General features: G+C 39.1%; 1 protein-coding gene and 1 long non-coding RNA gene across 3 annotated transcripts in view; both read right to left on the bottom strand.

The window, feature by feature from the left end:
* Positions 1 to 23641, bottom strand: part of chm (CHM Rab escort protein) — a 43226-nt gene extending 19585 nt beyond the window's left edge. For both annotated transcript variants that reach the window (XM_042008889.1, XM_042008890.1), the window contains exons 1-15: positions 23569 to 23641; positions 19768 to 19834; positions 18727 to 18799; positions 18518 to 18642; positions 18127 to 18233; positions 17995 to 18038; positions 17779 to 17916; positions 17580 to 17696; positions 17080 to 17191; positions 16763 to 16985; positions 14854 to 14931; positions 5998 to 6105; positions 2552 to 2615; positions 964 to 1060; positions 498 to 596 (exon numbers count right to left, since the gene is read on the bottom strand). In XM_042008889.1, the coding sequence (XP_041864823.1) occupies positions 498 to 596; positions 964 to 1060; positions 2552 to 2615; positions 5998 to 6105; positions 14854 to 14931; positions 16763 to 16985; positions 17080 to 17191; positions 17580 to 17696; positions 17779 to 17916; positions 17995 to 18038; positions 18127 to 18233; positions 18518 to 18642; positions 18727 to 18799; positions 19768 to 19834; positions 23569 to 23620 (1504 nt within the window). In that variant the 5' untranslated portion in view covers positions 23621 to 23641. The remainder of the gene's footprint in view (positions 1 to 497; positions 597 to 963; positions 1061 to 2551; positions 2616 to 5997; positions 6106 to 14853; positions 14932 to 16762; positions 16986 to 17079; positions 17192 to 17579; positions 17697 to 17778; positions 17917 to 17994; positions 18039 to 18126; positions 18234 to 18517; positions 18643 to 18726; positions 18800 to 19767; positions 19835 to 23568) is intronic.
* On the bottom strand, positions 19845 to 20254 carry LOC121654699. Its single transcript, XR_006012988.1, has 3 exons — positions 20226 to 20254; positions 20106 to 20181; positions 19845 to 20066 (listed from the first exon to the last, which is right to left on the bottom strand). It is a non-coding gene; the product is annotated as an uncharacterized LOC121654699 (long non-coding RNA).
* Positions 23642 to 25112: the final 1471 nt, after the last annotated feature.

Here is a 25112-nt window from a genome sequence, read left to right as displayed (position 1 = left end):
GTCCAGAAAGAACTGACAATAAAATGATCCCAATTTTTTTTTGGTTCTGGTTTTGGTCCAAATTCAGGACCAGAGCCTCAGCAGGTGTCCCAGAACCAGAACTGAACCTGAAACCTTATACAGTATTCAGTTCGTCAGAAATAACACACAAAGCAAAGATTCTGGATCCAGGACCTACATGAGAGAACCAGGGTTCACCTGGACTCCCAGCAGTCTGACTACCTCCTAATGATGACGTCCATCTAGTTCATGTTGTTCTTCCTCTCAGATGTAAGTCGCTTTGGATAAAAGCCTCAGCTAAATGACTGTAGAATAGAATAGAATAGAATAGAATAGAACCAGGAGCCAAAACTAAGCCAGATCTTATGTCAACAAGCTTCAGAACCTGTTTAGAACCAGGTCCATGTGAAGACAGACAAGACAGGTGTGTGTGTGTGTGTGTGTGTGTGTGTGTGTGTGTGTGTGTGTGTGTGTGTGTGTGTGTGAGAGAGTGAGACCTTGGTCACGTGACTCCGGTGTGCTGAACATCCTGGTTACCAATGGTGACAGGTCCTCGTAGGCGGAGCCAACTGACTGACAGGTGAGGTGGACTAAGTCTGGACAGATACAGAACCAGGACTTCAGGTGATGATGGTTGTTTCCATGACAACACACTGACAGCTGTCTGTTTTTGATGCAAGACGGATACTGATCTCTGGCTGCAGTTATTGATCTGTGATGTCATCAGCTGTGTGTTTGATTCAATACAAATATAAACAATCTGAACACAAAATAACTTTATGAACACATTTGAGATTGGACAGACACAGACCCCAGTCTGTAGAACTGTGGAGTAAAAAAAATTACTGAGAAGACTGATGGATGAAACTCGAGACAGAGCCACCACTGAGCATGCCCAGCGTCTAACTGCAGGTGAAACTCAAGGGCGGAGCCTCCGCTGAGCGCTCAGTGACATGAACTCACATGTTCCAGGGATGCAGGTCATCGTGGAAGAACACAGCTCCACTATCTTCACTGCTGGGCATCCTGCCTCCTCTGGAGGAACGGTCACCATGGAAACCTGCAAGAAGTCAGTGATGTTTTAGTGAAATAGCTGATCGGGGAACCAGTCATGCTGAAGACTAACCTGTTTTTAATTACAAGTGCGTGTATTCTGTTGTGTAACAAGCAAGTTAGCGGTAAGCAGGTTCACCTAGCTGAAAACAACTCCAACTGCTGCTCGGTTACCGTGTTCAGCTGCGTGTTTTCCTACCTGCAGAACAAGATTTTCTTCTTCGGGGCATTTAGTTTGTGTTCCGTCGTTCTCAGCTGACTAAGTTGATGTTTTAGTTCATGTTTTTAGTATTACAGGAGCAGCAAAAACCGTAGTTCTCAAAGTATAGCCGAGAGCGCCCTCTCGCAGCTGTAGACGGTAATGTTTACTCCTTGGCTCATGTCAGTATGAATCAACATTTAAAAACATGTTAAATTTTACGCATATATATGCATATATATATATATATATATATATATGTACATATGTACATATATATATATATATGTATATGTATGTATGTATGTATGTATATATATATATATATATATATATATATATATATATACACACCAGCATGTGGCAGTTGGTCCTGGTTCCTCCTGATGAAGACCATGCTAGACCTCATGTAGCTGGAGTGTGTCAGCAGTTCCTGCCAGACGAAGCATTGATGCTATGGACTGGCCGCCCGTTCCCCAGACCTGAATCCAGCTGAGCACATCTGATACATCATGTCTCCATCCACCAACACCACGTCGACCACAGACTGTCCAGGAGTTGGCGGATGCTTTAGTCCAGGTCTGGGAGGAGATCCCTCAGGAGACCATCCGCCACCTCATCAGGAGCATGGCCAGGCGTTGTAGGGAGGTCCTACAGGCACTTGGAGGCCACACACACTACTGAGCCTCATTCTGACTTGTTTTAAAGTTGGATCAGCCTGTAGTGTGTTTTCCCACTTTAATTTGGAGTGTGACTCCAAATCCAGACGTCCATGGGTTAATACATTTGATTTCCATTGATCATTTTTGTGTGATTTTGTTGTCGGCGCATTCAGCTGTGTAAAGAACAAAGTGTTTAATAAGAAGATTTCATTCATTCTGATCTAGGACGTTATTTTAGTGTTCCCTTGATTTTTTTGTGCAGTGTACATATATTGAAGTCGAAGAACCAGCCAAACTATGAAAAAAAGTGTGACTTATAGTCCAGAAAATACGGTAATACATACACAGTGGTAAAAATGATGGAAAGGTTCGAAAACCAGATCAGGTATTCTGGTTTAGAATCCTTACAGACCATCAATGATACACCTGCTCTAGCTTTCCTGCTGTGATCACCTCTATCATTTTAACATTTTTTAAAAATTCAGCATCTTTATCTGGTCTGAGTACTCTCATGCACCCCCCTTCTGGTCCACATGGTGACCTTGAACCTGTACTGTTCTGGTCTACATAATGACCCTGAACCTGGACTAAGTTCTGGGTCCAAACAGACTGACCAGGGGTGGTTTATGGGGTTTACCTGCTGATCTGAGTCACTAGGAAGAACAGAGGAATCCGTTATCAGGATGGCTCTGCTGAGAGACCTGAAACCACAAACAGATTTACCTTGTAAACGATATCAGGAATAACTGTAGTCCTGGTTTTATGTAACTACTGAGGAAGAGGAGGAGGATGAAGGTACCATTCAATCATTTTTGTCCATTTTTCTCTCATTATTTGTCATTTATCTATTTTTTCCCCAATTTGAACAAATATTTGTTTTGCAGGAACTGTTTTGTAAAATATTTTGATCCAAATTTTCTAATCTATGCTATTTTTTATTCAGATTTTTATAGTCCAGATTTGTATAATTCAGATATTTATAATCCAGATTTTTATAGCTCAGATTTTTATAATCCAGATTTTTATAGTCCAGATTTTTATAATCTAAATTTTTAGAATTCAGATTTTTCTAATTCAGATTTTTACAATCCAGATTTTTATTATTCAGATTTTTATAGTCCAGATTCTTATAATTCAGATTTTTATAATCTAAATTTTTATAATCCAGATTTATATAATTCAGACTTTTATAATCCAGATTTTTGTAATTCAGATATTTATAGTCCAGATTTTTATAATCTAAATTTTTAGAATTCAGATTTTTCTAATTCAGATTTTTCTAATCTAGATTTTTAGAATTCAGATTTTTATAATCTAAATTTTTATAATCCAGATTTATATAATTCAGACTTTTATAATCCAGATTTTTGTAATTCAGATATTTATAGTCCAGATTTTTATAATTTAGATTTTTATAATCCAGATTTTTATAATCTAATTTTTTATAATTCAGATTTTTATATTCGAAATTTTCATAATTCAGATTTTGATAATCCAGACTTTTATAATCCAGATTTTTGTAATTCAGATATTTATAGTCCAGATTTTTATAATCCAGATTTTTATAGTCCAGATTTTTATAATCTAATTTTTTATAATTCAGATTTTTATATTCCAAATTTTCATAATTCAGATTTTGATAATCCAGACTTTTATAATCCAGATTTTTATAATTCAGATATTTATAGTCCAGATTTTTATAGTACAGATTTTTATAATTCAGATTGTTATAATCCAGATTTTTATAGTCCAGATTTTTATAATCTAAATTTTTATAATCCAGATTTTTATAATCCAGATTTTTATAATTCAGATATTTATAATCCAGATTTTTATAATCCAGATTTTTATAGTCCAGATTTTTATAATCTAAATTTTTAGAATTCAGATTTTTCTAATTCAGATTTTTACAATCCAGATTTTTATTATTCAGATTTTTATAGTCCAGATTCTTATAATTCAGATTTTTATAATCTAAATTTTTATAATCCAGATTTATATAATTCAGACTTTTATAATCCAGATTTTTGTAATTCAGATATTTATAGTCCAGATTTTTATAATCTAAATTTTTAGAATTCATATTTTTCTAATTCAGATTTTTCTAATCTAGATTTTCATAATCCAGATTTATATAATTCAGACTTTTATAATCCAGATTTTTGTAATTCAGATATTTATAGTCCAGATTTTTATAATTTAGATTTTTATAATCCAGATTTTTATAATCTAATTTTTTATAAATCAGATTTTTATATTCGAAATTTTCATAATTCAGATTTTGATAATCCAGACTTTTATAATCCAGATTTTTGTAATTCAGATATTTATAGTCCAGATTTTTATAATTCAGATTTTTATAGTCCAGATTTTTATAATCCAAATTTTTATAATTCAGATTTATATAATTCAGACTTTTATAATCCAGATTTTTGTAATTCAGATATTTATAGTCCAGATTTTTATAATCCAGATTTTTATAGTCCAGATTTTTATAATCTAATTTTTTATAATTCAGATTTTTATATTCCAAATTTTCATAATTCAGATTTTGATAATCCAGACTTTTATAATCCAGATTTTTGTAATTCAGATATTTATAGTCCAGATTTTTATAATTCAGATATTTATAGTCCAGATTTTTATAGTACAGATTTTTATAATTCAGATTGTTATAATCCAGATTTTTATAGTCCAGATTTTTATAATCTAAATTTTTATAATCCAGATTTTTATAATCCAGATTTTTATAGTCCAGATTTGTATAATTCAGATATTTATAATCCAGATTTTTATAATCCAGATTTTTATAGTCCAGATTTTTATAATCTAAATTTTTAGAATTCAGATTTTTCTAATTCAGATTTTTACAATCCAGATTTTTATTATTCAGATTTTTATAGTCCAGATTCTTATAATTCAGATTTTTATAATCTAAATTTTTATAATCCAGATTTATATAATTCAGACTTTTATAATCCAGATTTTTGTAATTCAGATATTTATAGTCCAGATTTTTATAATCTAAATTTTTAGAATTCAGATTTTTCTAATTCAGATTTTTCTAATCTAGATTTTTAGAATTCAGATTTTTATAATCTAAATTTTTATAATCCAGATTTATATAATTCAGACTTTTATAATCCAGATTTTTGTAATTCAGATATTTATAGTCCAGATTTTTATAATTTAGATTTTTATAATCCAGATTTTTATAATCCAATTTTTTATAATTCAGATTTTTATATTCGAAATTTTCATAATTCAGATTTTGATAATCCAGACTTTTATAATCCAGATTTTTGTAATTCAGATATTTATAGTCCAGATTTTTATAATTCAGATTTTTATAGTCCAGATTTTTATAATCCAAATTTTTATAATTCAGATTTATATAATTCAGATATTTATAATCCAGATTTTTATAATCCAGATTTTTATAGTCCAGATTTTTATAATCTAATTTTTTATAATTCAGATTTTTATATTCGAAATTTTCATAATTCAGATTTTGATAATCCAGACTTTTATAATCCAGATTTTTGTAATTCAGACATTTACAATCCAGATTTTTATCATTCAGATATTTATAGTCCAGATTTTTATAATTCAGATTGTTATAATCCCGATTTTTATAATCCCGATTTTTATAATTCAGATTTTTATAATCCAGATTTTAATAGTCCAGATCTTTATAATTCAGATATTTATAATCCAGATTTTTATAATACAGATTTTTCTAATTCAGATTTTTCTAATCCAGATATTTCTAATCCAGATTTTTATAGTCCAGATTTTTTATAATTCAGATATTTATAATCCAGATTTTTATAGTCCAGATTTTTTATAATCCAGGCGTGTAAATGCTTTTCAAAATCATGATTTTTTTTTTTAATCCAGATTTTTTGTCTGGATTAACATACCAGTCTAATTTTGTGGAAGATTAACTGATTATGAAGTAAAAGTGATTAATTATGCATGTGCAGCAGAAAGACGGACTTATGACAGTGATCTGAAATTCTGGTCTACTCAGGGTCTGGTGAGGAAGATGAGGAAGATTCAGTCAGCATCATGAACACTTACCTGGGGGGCGTGGCCTCTGTCTTTCCATCTCCGGCCACATAGCCCTCCTCCACCACAAAATGGCTACAGCTGATTCGCTGTCGCCGGCTGTCAATCACCGCCTTACACCTGAAACAGAGAAGAGACGATGATGTCACCGCTCACCGGGAGCAGGATGATCGACCATAGTCTTAAACAGAGAGAGAGAGAGAGTCATGACAACTCGGAAATGTTTTACTGGAGGAGGATGACAATGATCTTTTTTTCCATCTGTGAAACAGGTGGAACTGTAACTCTTGGATGGGTTGTACTTGTGTTCCACACTTGTATAATGACAATAAAATTAAGTCTAAGTCTATAATGATATTTTAGTTTACTACACCAGTTTTTCCTCTTTTTTTCAGATGTGCACTTCAGATATATACTCCAGATTAAAAATTCAGATTTTTACTCCATATTTATACTCGAATTATAATTTAGATTTATTCTTCAAATATATACTCCAGATATTTACTCTAGATTTATACTTTCTGCAGCTTGTTCTTCATTTTCAGACATGAGTGAAATTTTTATGTTTTATTCTTGTGGTATTAGTACACTTTGGTATTTGTTTTATAAATTAGGTCTTTTGCTATAGATAATAATAATAATAATAATAATAATAATAATAATCATCATCATCATCATCGTCAATAACCTCTGGCACACAAACACTACAACATACACACAGATGAAGCTATGTTTGTCAAAAGATAAAGAAAAAATAAACAAAATACAGGGACTATAATCCAGATTACAGCTGGAAATAAACTATAAATGTCTCTGAACTGTTTTCATTTACCTCGTTTTTTATGAAAAACCTGAACATTATTTAAAATTTTAATTACACCTTTAAATTTTTTAAAAGTTTCACTGCTGTGAGAGCTGACAGAGACATGAACGCCTGCGGTAAGAGCAGAGGTGGGGGGCTCATCATATATGTGAACAAACGTTGGTGTTGCCCAGGACATGTCTCAGTGAAAAAGGAACTGTGTTGCCAGGACTTGGAACTGTTAGCCGTTAGTCTGCGGCCATATTACTTGCCGACGGAGCTCTTCTCTGTGTTTACATCCCGCCCAGCGCGGATGCATCAGCTGCCTGTGAGAAGATACACACAGTAACAGCAAGGCTGCAGACAAAGCACCCCGAGGCGTTTATGGTCATATCTGGGGATTTTAATCATGCTTCCCTGGACTCTACCTTGGCCTCCTTCTACCAGGCTGTAGACTGTCCCACAAGGAACAACAGAACAATAGACCTGCTGTACTCCAATGTGAAGGATGCCTACACAGCCACCCCCCTCCCCCCACTTGGAAAGTCTGACCACAACCTGGTATACCTACAGCCACAGTACACCCCCCTGGTCAAAAGGATGTCTAAAACCACACGCTCGATCAGGAAGTGGTCACCTGAGGCAGAGGATGCTATGAAAGACTGCTTTGACATCACTGACTGGGATGTACTGCTGAGACAACATGGTGAGGACATAGAGGAGCAGACTCACTGTCTGACGGACTACATCAACTTCTCGCTGGACGTAGTCTCCCCCAATAAGACTGTCCGTTGTTATCCAAATAACAAACCTTGGATAACACAAGATGTCAAAGCTGCCCTCAACAGGAAGAAGGTGGCTTTAATGAACCATGACAGGGAGGCAATGCAGTCAGCACAGCGGGAGGTGAAACAATGCCTGAAGGTGGCGAGGGACACCTACAGAAGGAAGGTGGAGGATACACTGAGTGAGAGCCGTATGAAGGAGGTCTGGGATGGTGTCAACACCATCACAGGCTTCAGATCAAAGGCCATAACAGTGGGGGGGGGGGCAGTGGAAGAAGCAAACAGGCTGAACATCTTCTTTAACCGCTTTGACCAGCCCACGGTCCCTCCTCCCCCACTGCAGTACACAACCTCCCTGACTTCATCCCCTGCCAACCTTTACCCCTCCCCCCATCTCAACACCCTCCACACATAACAGCAGAACAGGTGAGGGGAGAACTGAGGAAGCTCCACCCATGGAAAGCAGCAGGCCCTGACGGAGTGCCTCCTCGTCTGCTTAGGACCTGTGCTGATGAACTGGGGGAACCACTCCAGCATGTCTTCAACCACAGTCTACAGCTGGGGAAAGTGCCTACCCTGTGGAAAACATCCTGTATTGTTCCAGGATGGACTACAGTTCCAAGCGGTAGTCAGGAGGTGTAACAGGAAGTGACACAGGAGGTGTAACAGGAAGTGTAACAGGAGGTGTAACAGGAAGCGGTAGTCAGGAGGTGTAACAGGAAGTGACACAGGAGGTGTAACAGGAGGTGTAACAGGAAGCGGTGGTCAGGGGGTGTAACAGGAACTGCTGGTCAACCTATATCCTCGTAGACAGTCATAGTGTTTGTGGTGAACGTTTCTGATGTTTGTGCTCCATCCAGTCACTCAGATCCGGAACCTGATGGCGGTTCTTTCAGGGGTCATCATTAAAATGTAGAACAATCCGAGGATTTAATAAAAAGATGAGAACAAAAGAATCTTTGGACATGTTCATCATGAAAAACCTCCTCGGTCCACAAGTTCGCTGACAAGCTCTCTGAGTTTAGGTTTCCAACACCAGTCCACCTGAGACATGGTTACTATGACGTGACCTTTCTCCCACACACCTGTAGGACTGTCAATCAATCATCTGATTCAGAAACTGACAGGCAGAAAATTATGACAGAGAGAGGCATGGAGGGAGGGAGGGGAGGAGAGAGGTAGGGAGGGAGGGGATGTCATCCATCAGACAAGAGGAGGAGGAGGTGATGAAGAGGAGCTCATCTTAAATTTTGATCTTCATTTCCTCTCCATAAATTAAATATTTTACTGATCATAAATTATTGTCCAATCACACCTGAGAAGGTCACACACACAAACACACACACACACAGTGGTTGCCATGGCACCATCAGAACCAATCGTAGAGTGAGGTTATTATTTATGTAACCGTTAAAAGGTGAAAAGAGGATGAATGATTATCAGTTGACCAGCTGTATCCTGGAGAGGAAAGGGGCGTGCAAGGTGAAATTCTTCTTAATTTCTGGTGTTTTTATTTTTTATTTATTTATTTATTTTTTTTATGTTTTTTGTTATTTGGGCAAAAGGGGAAATAATGCCTCATATATACTCATCTACAAACTTGAGAGAACGATGAGATGAGAAAAGGTTTGGTCACTGTTGATCTGTGTGTGATTTCTAAAAAGTTCTGTTAGTAATAAATTCTGCTTTCTTCTTCTGGTCGACCTTAATGCTGCTACATCTATTCATACATTCATTTTACATCATTTTACCTCCCAGTCTGACAGCTGCTACACACTGGTTTATACTGGGATTAAAAGCTGCTACAGACTGGTTTATACTGGGATTAAAAGCTGCTACACACTGGTTTATACTGGGATTAAAAGCTGCTACAGACTGGTTTATACTGGGATTAAAAGCTGCTACACACTAGTTTATACTGGGATTAAAAGCTGCTACACACTGGTTTATACTGGGATTAAAAGCTGCTACACACTGGTTTATACTGGGATTAAAAGCTGCTACAGACTGGTTTATACTGGGATTAAAAGCTGCTACACACTAGTTTATACTGGGATTAAAAGCTGCTACACACTGGTTTATACTGGGATTAAAAGCTGTTACAGACTGGTTTATACTGGGATTAAAAGCTGTTACAGACTGATTAATACTGGGATTAAAAGCTGCTACACAATGGTTTATACTGGGATTAAAAGCTGTTACAGACTGGTTTATACTGGGATTAAAAGCTGTTACAGACTGATTAATACTGGGATTAAAAGCTGCTACAGACTGGTTTATACTGGGATTAAAAGCTGTTACACACTGGTTTATACTGGGATTAAAAGCTGCTACAGACTGGTTTATAGTGGGATTAAAAGCTGTTACAGACTGGTTTATACTGGGATTAAAAGCTGTTACAGACTGGTTTATACTGGGATTAAAAGCTGTTACAGACTGGTTTATACTGGGATTAAAAGCTGCTACAGACTGGTTTATACTGGGATTAAAAGCTGCTACAGACTGGTTTATACTGGGATTAAAAGCTGCTACAGACTGGTTTATACTGGGATTAAAAGCTGTTACAGACTGGTTTATACTGGGATTAAAAGCTGCTACAGACTGGTTTATACTGGGATTAAAAGCTGTTACAGACTGGTTTATACTGGGATTAAAAGCTGTTACGGACTGGTTTATACTGGGATTAAAAGCTGCTACGGACTGGTTTATACTGGGATTAAAAGCTGTTACAGACTGGTTTATACTGGGATTAAAAGCTGTTACAGACTGGTTTATACTGGGATTAAAAGCTGCTACAGACTGGTTTATACTGGGATTAAAAGCTGTTACAGACTGGTTTATACTGGGATTAAAAGCTACTACACACTGGTTTATACTGGGATTAAAAGCTGCTACGGACTGGTTTATACTGGGAATAAAAGCTGCTACGGACTGGTTTATACTGGGATTAAAAGCTGCTACAGACTGGTTTATACTGGGATTAAAAGCTGCTACAGACTGGTTTATACTGGGATTAAAAGCTGTTACAGACTGGTTTATACTGGGATTAAAAGCTGCTACAGACTTGTTTATACTGGGATTAAAAGCTGCTACAGACTGGTTTATACTGGGATTAAAAGCTGTTACAGACTGGTTTATACTGGGATTAAAAGCTGCTACAGACTGGTTTATACTGGGATTAAAAGCTGTTACAGACTGGTTTATACTGGGATTAAAAGCTGCTACACACTGGTTTATACTGGGATTAAAAGCTGCTACACGCTGGTTTATACTGGGATTAAACACTGCTACACACTGGTTTATACTGGGATTAAACACTGCTACACACTGGTTTATACTGGGATTAAACGCTGCTACACACTGGTTTATACTGGGATTAAAAGCTGTTACAGACTGGTTTATACTGGGATTAAAAGCTGCTACAGACTGGTTTATACTGGGATTAAAAGCTGCTACAGACTGGTTTACACTCGGATTAAAAGCTGCTACAGACTGGTTTATACTGGGATTAAAAGCTGCTACAGACTGGTTTATACTGGGATTAAAAGCTGCTACAGACTGGTTTATACTGGGATTCAAAGCTGCTACAGACTGGTTTATACTGGGATTAAAAGCTGCTACAGACTGGTTTATACTGGGATTAAAAGCTGCTACAGACTGGTTTATACTGGGATTAAAAGCTGCTACAGACTGGATTATACTGGGATTAAAAGCTGTTACAGACTGGTTTATACTGGGATTAAAAGCTGTTACAGACTGGTTTATACTGGGATTAAAAGCTGTTACAGACTGGTTTATACTGGGATTAAAAGCTGCTACAGACTGGTTTATATTGGGATTAAAAGCTGCTACAGACTGGTTTATACTGGGATTAAAAGCTGCTACAGACTGGTTTATACTGGGATTCAAAGCTGCTACAGACTGGTTTATACTGGGATTAAAAGCTGCTACAGACTGGTTTATACTGGGATTAAAAGATGCTACAGACTGGTTTATACTGGGATTAAAAGCTGTTACAGACTGGTTTATACTGGGATTAAAAGCTGCTACAGACTGGTTTATATTGGGATTAAAAGCTGCTACAGACTGGTTTATACTGGGATTAAAAGCTGCTACAGACTGGTTTATACTGGGATTCAAAGCTGCTACAGACTGGTTTATACTGGGATTAAAAGCTGCTACAGACTGGTTTATACTGGGATTAAAAGATGCTACACACTGGTTTATACTGGGATTAAAAGCTGCTACACACTGGTTTATACTGGGATTAAAAGCTGCTACACACTGGTTTATACTGGGATTAAAAGCTGGTACACACTGGTTTATACTGGGATTAAAAGCTGCTACACACTGGTTTATACTGGGATTAAAAGCTGCTACGGACTGGTTTATACTGGGATTAAAAGCTGTTACAGACTGGTTTATACTGGGATTAAAAGCTGCTACACACTGGTTTATACTGGGATTAAAAGCTGCTACAGACTGGTTTATACTGGGATTAAAAGCTGCTACACACTGGTTTATACTGGGATTAAAAGCTGCTACAGACTGGTTTATACTGGGATTAAAAGCTGCTACACACTAGTTTATACTGGGATTAAAAGCTGCTACACACTGGTTTATACTGGGATTAAAAGCTGTTACAGACTGGTTTATACTGGGATTAAAAGCTGTTACAGACTGATTAATACTGGGATTAAAAGCTGCTACACAATGGTTTATACTGGGATTAAAAGCTGTTACAGACTGGTTTATACTGGGATTAAAAGCTGTTACAGACTGATTAATACTGGGATTAAAAGCTGCTACAGAATGGTTTATACTGGGATTAAAAGCTGTTACAGACTGATTAATACTGGGATTAAAAGCTGCTACAGACTGGTTTATACTGGGATTAAAAGCTGTTACACACTGGTTTATACTGGGATTAAAAGCTGCTACAGACTGGTTTATAGTGGGATTAAAAGCTGTTACAGACTGGTTTATACTGGGATTAAAAGCTGTTACAGACTGGTTTATACTGGGATTAAAAGCTGTTACAGACTGGTTTATACTGGGATTAAAAGCTGCTACAGACTGGTTTATACTGGGATTAAAAGCTGCTACAGACTGGTTTATACTGGGATTAAAAGCTGCTACAGACTGGTTTATACTGGGATTAAAAGCTGTTACAGACTGGTTTATACTGGGATTAAAAGCTGCTACAGACTGGTTTATACTGGGATTAAAAGCTGTTACAGACTGGTTTATACTGGGATTAAAAGCTGTTACGGACTGGTTTATACTGGGATTAAAAGCTGCTACGGACTGGTTTATACTGGGATTAAAAGCTGTTACAGACTGGTTTATACTGGGATTAAAAGCTGTTACAGACTGGTTTATACTGGGATTAAAAGCTGCTACAGACTGGTTTATACTGGGATTAAAAGCTGTTACAGACTGGTTTATACTGGGATTAAAAGCTACTACACACTGGTTTATACTGGGATTAAAAGCTGCTACGGACTGGTTTATACTGGGAATAAAAGCTGCTACGGACTGGTTTATACTGGGATTAAAAGCTGCTACAGACTGGTTTATACTGGGATTAAAAGCTGCTACAGACTGGTTTATACTGGGATTAAAAGCTGTTACAGACTGGTTTATACTGGGATTAAAAGCTGCTACAGACTTGTTTATACTGGGATTAAAAGCTGCTACAGACTGGTTTATACTGGGATTAAAAGCTGTTACAGACTGGTTTATACTGGGATTAAAAGCTGCTACAGACTGGTTTATACTGGGATTAAAAGCTGTTACAGACTGGTTTATACTGGGATTAAAAGCTGCTACACACTGGTTTATACTGGGATTAAAAGCTGCTACACGCTGGTTTATACTGGGATTAAACACTGCTACACACTGGTTTATACTGGGATTAAACACTGCTACACACTGGTTTATACTGGGATTAAACGCTGCTACACACTGGTTTATACTGGGATTAAAAGCTGTTACAGACTGGTTTATACTGGGATTAAAAGCTGCTACAGACTGGTTTATACTGGGATTAAAAGCTGCTACAGACTGGTTTACACTCGGATTAAAAGCTGCTACAGACTGGTTTATACTGGGATTAAAAGCTGCTACAGACTGGTTTATACTGGGATTAAAAGCTGCTACAGACTGGTTTATACTGGGATTCAAAGCTGCTACAGACTGGTTTATACTGGGATTAAAAGCTGCTACAGACTGGTTTATACTGGGATTAAAAGCTGCTACAGACTGGTTTATACTGGGATTAAAAGCTGCTACAGACTGGATTATACTGGGATTAAAAGCTGTTACAGACTGGTTTATACTGGGATTAAAAGCTGTTACAGACTGGTTTATACTGGGATTAAAAGCTGTTACAGACTGGTTTATACTGGGATTAAAAGCTGCTACAGACTGGTTTATATTGGGATTAAAAGCTGCTACAGACTGGTTTATACTGGGATTAAAAGCTGCTACAGACTGGTTTATACTGGGATTCAAAGCTGCTACAGACTGGTTTATACTGGGATTAAAAGCTGCTACAGACTGGTTTATACTGGGATTAAAAGATGCTACAGACTGGTTTATACTGGGATTAAAAGCTGTTACAGACTGGTTTATACTGGGATTAAAAGCTGTTACAGACTGGTTTATACTGGGATTAAAAGCTGCTACAGACTGGTTTATATTGGGATTAAAAGCTGCTACAGACTGGTTTATACTGGGATTAAAAGCTGCTACAGACTGGTTTATACTGGGATTAAAAGCTGCTACACACTGGTTTATGTCTATATATCGTTTTCCTTCAGTCCTTCATACATGAGACACCATCATGTGACATAGAGCTGGATGCTGATTGACCGTTCGCACTGCAGACCAAGGTGTTGGAACAGGAAGTACTGGGTCACATGACACAGACTAACATCTTGATCAATCAGTAAGAGGAAGTGAGCTTAAATGTGCTGCAGCATCTACACAGACAGGTAAACACACACCTGTACACCACCTGTCTGACACAATCACATCCATCTGACTGGGACCGCGTATGAACCAGAGTCTGATCAATCACAGATGATTGGAAAAGATAAATATCAGTGATCATCAGACTCTGACAGGAAAAGATAAACAATGAATTGAATTAAATTATATAATGAAATAAAATAGTTTTTTTTTCTGTATTAATAACAGAACTGGATTCATATCTGAAACTAGATGAATAGACTTCACTGATTCGGATGTATCATTTTGTGTGGTTGTCATGGTTACCTGTTGGCATCCTTGTCCACGATGAGACAGTGGACAGAGTGTCTCAGACAGTAGATCCCTCCAAACACGGCACACATCCTGCAACAACAGGTGAGTCAATAACACACACCTGATCAGATGATCATTGATTATCGGTTTGTTCTGACGCCATCCAATCAGAACAGAAGACGCATGATGCTCCGCCCACTTTCTTTTCAGGTGTCTGACTCCTCCCCCTCCACACTAATAGCATCCAGCCTAAGTGTGAGTGTGTGCTGCACAGAGAGTGTGATGTCATCAGTCTGTCATCATGTGGTCATTAACGTGTACATGTGTGTGTGTGTGTGCACGTGTGTGTGTGTGTATATATGTGTGTGTGTGTGTGTGTGTGTGTGTTTGTGTATATATGTGTGTTTGTGTGCAATTACCTCCTTATTAAATGAAAACAAAGAATCAACTATTGATGGAGGTTCAGGTGTGTGTCACATCCGTGTCCATCAACATGTTACATGAACTTTGACATGTCAAACACACACACACAGACACACACAAGCCTACAGAAACCACAGAGTTATCCCCTTCATCATCATCTTCATCACTGGGTTTGAATGTTTGAAAACATGAAACTACAGATCACATGATGAAGATGATGAAGATGATGAAATAGAGGAGGGTAATCCAATGACAGACGTCATGACCGAAGCCTAAAAGAAAAAAAAAATAACACAACAACCTCTGAACGGGAAAATACGGATCACATTAAAACAAAATGAGTGAGCACAGGCGTGTCCCTGGAGGACTGGCGCACAGCGTAGAGACCTTCTCCCATTTTCTCTACACCTCGTACTGAAGGCAAACTATCCCGCTTACAGGATGCTGGAGGCAGAGCAGAAACCAACCACTCCCATATCGTCTGGTTAATGTTATGACTGTATTTCTGTGTCTTGAAAGAGAATGTTTTGAATATGAAAGACTGGTACCTTTGTAAAACACTACGAGCGGCTTGTAAAAGGAACTGGAATGAACCCTCTGAATCACTGGTTGGATAAAGGAAAAGAGATGTGTGCACTGGAAAAGTTGACTTTCAGCCGGAGGGCCAGAGGAGCAAAACAGGAGAAACGGACCGTCGCCATCAGGAGAAAACGCTGCAGATTGTTCAGATCCACAGATCACTGACATGTAACACCCCATTCATGTCTACAAGTCCACCATTTGATGAAGGTGATGATGAAGAAGGTGATGATCATGACTAAGGTGATGATGAAGATTATTAGGAAGATGATGAGGAAGACTAAGATAAAAATAAAGATGAGGAGGATGATTATGAAGGCTAAGATGATGGTGGTGATGCATATTATGATAATGAGGGCACTGTGATACACAAAGAGAGATATGAACACAGAATGATCCGGCTTGGACCGGATGGATGAAACACCCAGACTGAGAGGAGAGCAGCAGGTGAGGCATTCAAGGACACCTGCTGCAGTCCAGCTAACATCGGGAGGGATCTTCATCTTCATCAAGCAAACAGCTCCTGATTCCTCTCTGACACCGCCGTCAGTGTGACGCCGTAATATCCGCTAACATGATCTAATATGTAAATTAGCTCGCCCTTGGGTGACACCCTCCTCATTAATATTCATATTCTCCTATCATGAGACAGAACTGCCTCCATGACAACCAGCCGATCTTCCTCTGCTGACCTAGTCTAATGAAGAAAGTCCTGGGGACCTGATGGAGGTGGAACCTTGACAGGACCAGGAAAAGGACCATGACCTGGATCAGATCCAGAATGAGGACCAGAACCAAAACCATGACCAGGTCCAAGACCAGAACCACAACCATGACCAGAACCAGAATCATGACCATCACTGTGAGCAGGACCAGAACCAGGACCAGGACCAGCACTGGGACCAGTTGTGGACCTTACCTGCAGAAACACTGGGGGATCTCCCCCAGGCCGTACACAGGAAACAGGAAGGGAGTGTTGCCATAGCGACCCAGACAGCGCAGGAAGTGACGCGAAGAGGCCAGCCCCTCCTCTGTTGGCGTGTCATCTGTTACCATGGCGATAGAATGTAGCAGGAAGTGCTGTAGGTTGTCTCCGAGCTGCTGGTTGCGGAGGAACTCCAAATATGGCCGACTATTGTAGGCTGGACCAAAACACACAGAAGAGGTCATTACTCACAATGCACTGCTGTCAGTAAGCGTCCAGGTGATGTTAGCAGGCAGACAGGTGAGTCTCACCTTTCTGTTCCTCCGTCTCCTCCATACAGGAAGTCAGAAAACGCATCAACTTCCTCTTTTCAATCACCGACAGTTGACGACTCGCAAAGACATCTGCTCTACTGCAGGGAACCTGAGGACAGGTGAGACAGGTGAGTCCTAGACAGGTGAGACAGGTGTGTTCTAGACAGGTGAGTTCTAGACAGATGAGTTACGTACAGGTGAGACAGGTGTGTTCTAGACAGGTGAGTTCTAGACAGATGAGTTACGTACAGGTGAGACAGGTGTGTTCTAGACAGGTGAGTTCTAGACAGATGAGTTACGGACAGGTGAGACAGGTGTGTTCTAGACAGGTGAGTTCTAGACAGATGAGTTACGGACAGGTGAGACAGGCGTGTTCTAACCAGCTGAGACAGGTAAGTTCTAGATAGGTGAAACAGGTGTGTTCTAGACAGGTGAGTTATAGACAGGTGAGAGATGGACAGGCAGGGCAGAGACACAGGTAAACAGGTAGTCCACACCTGTTCCACATTGCCATGGCGATAGGTGAGTATCCTGCTGACATTCTTGAACTCTGCATAGCGACTGACGTTTGATTTGATGAGCAGATCGACCAATGAGCCGCGAGAGAACATAAGCTGAGTGAAGAAGAGTTTAATCACACAGGTGTTTCACTTTATTTTCTGACCTGTTGTCTTATGACATCACAAAGACGGTTACCTTGGAGACCAGATCAATGTTGAATCTGCGTCCTTCCTTCACCAGCTGAGCATAGCTGATCTTCTTCCTGCTCTCCGTTGACTGACTTGAACCAGCAGAGGGGTGTGGCTGCTCTGCCTCTGGCTCCTCCCCCTGCATCTGTGATGAGATACGATTTCTGTCTGATCATGTGACCTGCTTCCTACATCATGATGCTACTGAGTGGCTCTTCCTCACCTGCTCCTCTTCTTCTCCATCTGCTGCTTCCGCTTCTTTTGAATCTGCAGTATAGAAAATGTTTACATGACTTCTGTCCTCGTCAATAAAAATCAGCATTGATCAGTTCAGTCACTGATTTTAGATTCAGACCTGCAGATTCTGTCTCTGATGACGCTTTAACAGCAAGTTCATCAGCTGCCTTCTCTTCTTCAGTGGTGTTTGGAGCATCACCACTCTGAGCCTCCTCATCCTCCTCACTGCAGATTGATCATGTGATCAATAACTATTTATTCATCATTCTACCGATATGGCAACAAGATAAACGAGAATAGGTGAAGAAAACAGGCACATCCCAGAAGTAATGCTAGTGCTAGCTGCTGAACCGAAAAGGAAATATCAGACAAATAAAGTCTGAACAACAGAAGCTGCTGCTGGCATATTTAATATCAGGAGCAGCTTCTGGTGTACGGACTTTATTTATTTGTCTAACAGGATAAATGAGCAAACAACCAGACAGTCTGATTTTGGGGGCGGAGCTTACCTGGTGTAACAGAACACCTGCAGGTTAGTGATGGAGGTGGAGTCTGAAGTAGACAGATATATTAGCTCCTCCCCATCTTCCAACAAATGTGAAAAGTCCTGGATGTCCTCCGGCAGAGATTTCTCCTGCCAACACACACGCGTGACTAGTAGTCAGTCATACACAGCAGTACGATCAATAACTTGATGATCAATTATCAATAAACTGACATGGTGCTCCTGTATCCAGGTCAGCAGACCGTTGAAGGTGAAGCTAGCCCAATTGGCTGCGTAATAACTCCTCCTAAAAACACACACAGGAAGCTGTCATCAACACACAGGAAGCTGTCATCAACACACAGGAAGCTGTCATCAACACACAAGAAGCTGTCATCAACACACAAGAAGCTGTCATCAACACACAGGAAGCTGTCATCAACACACAAGAAGCTGTCATCAACACACAAGAAGCTGTCATCAACACACAAGAAGCTGTCATCAACACACAGGAAGCTGTCATCAACACACAGGAAGCTGTCATCAACACACAAGAAGCTGTCATCAACACACAGGAAGCTGTCATCAACACACAAGAAGCTGTCATCAACACACAGGAAGCTGTCATCAACACACAAGAAGCTGTCATCAACACACAAGAAGCTGTCATCAACACACAGGAAGCTGTCATCAATACACAGGAAGCTGTCATCAACACACAAGAAGCTGTCATCAACACACAGGAAGCTGTCATCAACACACAGGAAGCTGTCATCAACACACAAGAAGCTGTCATCAACACACAAGAAGCTGTCATCAACACACAGGAAGCTGTCATCAACACACAAGAAGCTGTCATCAACACACAGGAAGCTGTCATCAACACACAAGAAGCTGTCATCAACACACAGGAAGCTGTCATCAACACACAAGAAGCTGTCATCAACACACAAGAAGCTGTCATCAACACACAGGAAGCTGTCATCAACACACAAGAAGCTGTCATCAACACACAGGAAGCTGTCATCAACACACAGGAAGCTGTCATCAACACACAGGAAGCTGTCATCAACACACAAGAAGCTGTCATCAATACACAGGAAGCTGTCATCAACACACAAGAAGCTGTTTAACATCACTGATAACAAATCAGTTGATTGAAATAATGAATCACTGATCAATAACATAATAGATAAGCATTCATTGAAAACACATTAAACTGTCTTTTCACTTGCTCTGATTATCAATAATCATCCTTGATTGATGTGAACTCACCGATCAAGGTGAAAAACTCTCTGCCCGACTCTAGAACAGGCGGCTGCCACCACCGACTCTGCAAGACCTGAACAGAAAATCAAAAACCAATAATAGCAATCTCCTCATCTACAATCATTGTGAAGCGAGGAAGATGGGGACACCTTGTTAGGAACAAGGAGAGGAAACAAAGAGAGGAAGCTTTTATTATATCATCTTCTTTAATAAGCAGACTGAGCAGTTTCAGACTGCCATGTTGGCTAATTAACAGTTACATACCGCTATGTTGGCTAATTAACATTTACAGACCGCCACAATGGCTAATTAACATTAACATATCGCCATGTTGGTTAATTAACATTTACAGATTGCCATGTTGGCTAATTAACATTTACAGACTGCCATGTTGGCTAATTAACATTTACAGATTGCCATCTTGGCTAATTAACATTTACAGATTGCCATGTTGGCTAATTAACATTTACAGACTGCCATGTTGGCTAATTAACATTTACAGATTGCCATGTTGGCTAATTAACATTTACAGATTGCCATGTTGGCTAATTAACAATTACAGACTGCCATGTTGGCTAATTAACAATTACAGACTGCCATGTTGGCTAATTAACATTTACAGATTGCCATGTTGGCTAATTAACAGTTACAGACCGCTATGTTGGCTAATTAACATTTACAGACCACCATGTTGGCTAATTAACATTTACAGATTGCCATGTTGGCTAATTAACATTTACAGACTGCCATGTTGGCTAATTAACATTTACAGATTGCCATGTTGGCTAATTAACATTTACAGACTGCCATGTTGGCTAATTAACATTTACAGATTGCCATGTTGGCTAATTAACATTTACAGACTGTCATGTTGGCTAATTAACATTTACAGACCACCATGTTGGCTAATTAACATTTACAGACAGCCATGTTGGCTAATTAACATTTACAGACTGCCATGTTGGCTAATTAACATTTACAGACTGCTATGTTGGCTAATTAACATTTACAGATTGCCATGTTGGCTAATTAACATTTACAGACCGCCATGTTGGCTAATTAACATTTACAGACCACCATGTTGGCTAATTAACATTTACAGATTGCCATGTTGGCTAATTAACATTTACAGACTGCTATGTTGGCTAATTAACATTTACAGATTGCCATGTTGGCTAATTAACATTTACAGACCGCCATGTTGGCTAATTAACATTTACAGACCACCATGTTGGCTAATTAACATTTACAGATTGCCATGTTGGCTAATTAACATTTACAGACTGCCATGTTGGCTAATTAACATTTACAGACCACCATGTTGGCTAATTAACATTTACAGACTGCCATGTTGGCTAATTAACATTTACAGACTGCCATGTTGGCTAATTAACATTTACAGGCCGCCATGTTGGCTAATTAACATTACAGACTGCCATGTTGGCTAATTAACATTTACAGACCACCATGTTGGCTAATTAACATTTACATACCGCCATGTTGGCTAATTAACATTTACAGATCGCCATGTTGGCTAAACTAACAGAGCCCATTAGTTATTGTCTATATAACAACCCTAATCATCTAAAACTTTAAAAATCTGTTCAAATCTGTTGCACTTATTGCTTTTGTATCTATATACATTTTTTCAGAGAGATTTCAAGTGAAAACAATAGATAGACAGGCGAAAATAATTTCCTCATTTGAAAAATCAAATTCCCAGTAATAGCAAGAGAAGAAATGCAAAAAATTAAACTGCATATAAGGTCAGTTTAGCACAAGTATACACACACACACACACACATTTATATATATATATATATATATATATATATATATATATATATATACACACATATATATGTGTGTGTGTCATAGTTCATAGTGAAAGTTATAGAATCTAATACGGCCGTCAACCTGTGATGCCACAGAAATTTATAATGTAAACTCTGGTTCACATTCAAAAATTTTTTCTCATTTACAGCTTCCCTTAAATACCTTTAAAAACTCTGGAGTCTAAAGGGTTAATAACTCTTCTACCTTGTTTCTTGTCCAGCTGCTGGTATCTTCCGTGGAGCTTCTCACGGTGTATTCTTTTATCACAGCCTCACCGTCGGCACACAAACACACAGCTTTACATCCACAAACACATTCTCTGTTTCTAAGTCAACTTTTCCTTTAGCCATTTATGGGTAGAGGGGTCGTTGGCAAAGGTGAGCAGCTCCGTCAGGCGTACATGCTTACAGGCCTGTGATTGACACACCAACGCACTGGCAGTGCACTGTGGGACTTGTAGTATTATAGTAGTGTGTGTACTATGTGATACTATGTGTGCACTAGTTCTGACAGTGATTAAATATGATCATGCGGGCCAAAAATAATTCATTCACGGGCCAGACGTGGCCCGCAGGCCTTGAGTTTGACACGAGTTACAGGCTGCCATATTGTCCCATTACTGCTACCAATTGGACAGTGATGCAAAGTGAAGATTGATCAATTGGAACTTTTCTGCTGAGCAGACCCAAACCATGGTATGAAAGAACCATTCAAACTAATTATTTTGGACACAGAAACCAAATATTGGCCTGAAGACAGGAACAGGCCTTTTCAGAAACTAAGACACTTCGGTTATGCTCACTTACAAAGTTACAGGGCAAAGTCTGACCAAGAAAGGAGGGTTTTACCACTGGACTGCGGACTTCTGTGGTTCCAGAACAGAGCCGGGCCTTAAATTAAATCACAACCAGAAGCTGTTTTGCTTATTGATCTGGATTATATGATGAACTATTCAGCTAATCAATCATACATGAAACGTGGTCCTGTCAAGGTTGTACCCTGCCTCTCTGCCACTAGCCACTGGGATAGCCTTCAGCATCATCCTGCACTGGAATAAACATGATGGATCATTTAAGACAGTTTAATCTGTCATCAGTTAGTGATGTCTGAATGTGGATTATAGATGATACTAACTAGCTAACTAAATAACCTCTTAAGGCCCAAGCAGTTTTTACATGCATTTTTAATTTCTCTTTGCTATTTGGGCTTGTTTTAACCCAATTAGAATAAAAACCAAGCTTCATATATTGATTTTATGTACTTTTAGATGAAAAATGATGTCCACATATGTGGACTAATGTTCTGAATTTCCATAAAGTGCTGTCCACGTATGTGGCCGCTAAGCCCTAAGAGGAAATAAATGGTTTAACTGATATTAAACTGTCTGCTATAAACGTCGCGTGGTCACGTGTGTTTACCACCACTTTAACACGTTCAGCACAGCTGCCAACATCTTTGAGACACACATCTGATTCACCGGTTAGCGCCAGTTAGCCATATGCAGCTAAAGCTAGCAGCTCCGCGGATACATGAATGCTGCCAGCAGTTATCTTCGAGCAGCTCTCGCTGCAGCCTGCCTGTTAGCTTTTAGCCATTCTCATTGAGATAGCATTGGCTGTTAGCTTTTAGCCATTCTCATTGAGATAGCATTGGCTGTTAGCTTTTAGCCGTTCTCATTGAGATAGCATTGGCTGTTAGCTTTTAGCCGTTCTCATTGAGATAGCATTGGCTGTTAGCTTTTAGCCGTTCTCATTGAGATAGCATTGGCTGTTAGCTTTTAGCCGTTCTCATTGAGATAGCATTGGCTGTTAGCTGCTAGCTAACGCACAAAAATGTAAACAATAGCCCGTGCTCTGTTTAGGGCCCATTTAAACCGGGAGTCCCGGAGGTTTTGAACTGATCCCGATTTAATAAACATTTTGACTGACGAACCAAATCAAAACCGATAACAGAAGTGTAGTTAGTATGTACCTGTGCCCAGAATGACGATGTCAAATTCAGACGGCAGATCTTCAGCAGCCATGTTGTTATAAGTGGAAATGGTCACCTGACTAGGACTTAAATATATATATATATATATATATATATATATAGGAAAGAAACTTTTGAAATGTTAACTCCAGTATTATCATCATCATATGTGATGATAACAGACTAAAAATTTATTTTGCACACAGGTGTAACAGAAACACGGTCGTTTGCATAACTTCCGTTTACAGTAAATAGACGTGAGGGAGTGAGGATACATTATAGTGCAGGTGATGAAAAGGAGATTTAATATTTGCATTTTGTTTACAATACTGCTCAAATAATTAAAAATTACTTCATAAATAGTAGGTAATAAAAAAAAGAAAATGCAGCAGGGAGAGCAGTAATGTCCAGTAACAGTGAGAGCTGTTGGTGATTTTCACAGTCTGGTGGTCTGAGGGCAGGGTGCGAACCACAGGGGAGCTGGGGGAGCTATAGCTCCCCTTAATGAAACATGAGCTCCCCTAGAAACAGGATTTATGAAATGTTGGGGGAGCTACATAATACTGACAATAAAATGTATGCTGATTGCTCACAAATTCACTGTAGCCTAAAGTATGACTATGGATGCTATAATTATTGTGACCACTGAAGCGTGGCGGCGCTCCAAGTTAAACTTCCTGTAGATCTACGTTAAATACAAAATAAAAGAAGTAAATGTAAATGCGTTTAACTATTTACAATATGGGAAACTATCATTGCTCATTATATTGTGTATGGCAAGCATCGCTGTGTACGTGTGTGATATGTGGGGAATATTAACTATGTAAGTTGATCTTCGCAAAAGTAGTGGTAAAAAATTTTTTTGCAAGGGACATTTGCACCTGTTATTTATTATTGTTGCATAAGAGTTGTTAACCATTATGTATTGGTACGCTTATGTTCTGTGGGGCAAGCTGTAATATCAGCTGGCATCATGTTCTTACTTGCCGAAAAAAGATAGGAAATGCAAAAAAGCGGCTCCCCCTAAGCCCACGGTATGGTTCGCACTCTGTCTGAGGGACAAATCTGGTGGTGGTCCTGCATCAAGTGCTGCGGAACCAGAGACCAGCAGGGTGTGAGGGGGCACTGCAGATCGTCCTAGCCCGAGACACACAGCGTTTCTGAGCACAGTCCCGGGTGGAGAGGAGAGGGCCTTGATCCTCTCTCCTGTCCTCACCATTCGCCTCACATCTTTCCAGCCGGAGGCTCTGTAGCCTCCACCCCACCCAGAGATGCAGCTGGTGAGGAGGCGCTCTGTGCTCCTGTAGAACATGGTGAGGATGGGTGGGGGCAGGAAGTACATCCGCTGAGGTGATGCAATGTTCACAGACCAGGTGAGGTGGTGGTCTGTGACGTGCACCCCCAGGAACTTTATGCTGCTTACCACCTCCACGACCATGTTGTTGATGAGAAGTGGGGCGTGGCCCGGCTGGTTCTTTCTGAAGTCGACAATCATCTCCTTGGTCTTGTCCACATTCAGAATCAAGCTGTTGTCTCTGCACCAG

This window comes from Melanotaenia boesemani, chromosome 15 (assembly GCF_017639745.1).
Source record: "Melanotaenia boesemani isolate fMelBoe1 chromosome 15, fMelBoe1.pri, whole genome shotgun sequence".
Lineage (NCBI taxonomy): Eukaryota > Metazoa > Chordata > Actinopteri > Atheriniformes > Melanotaeniidae > Melanotaenia > Melanotaenia boesemani.
The sequence above is the reverse complement of the archived record's forward strand: the minus strand, read 5'-3'. Positions and strand labels throughout refer to the sequence as shown.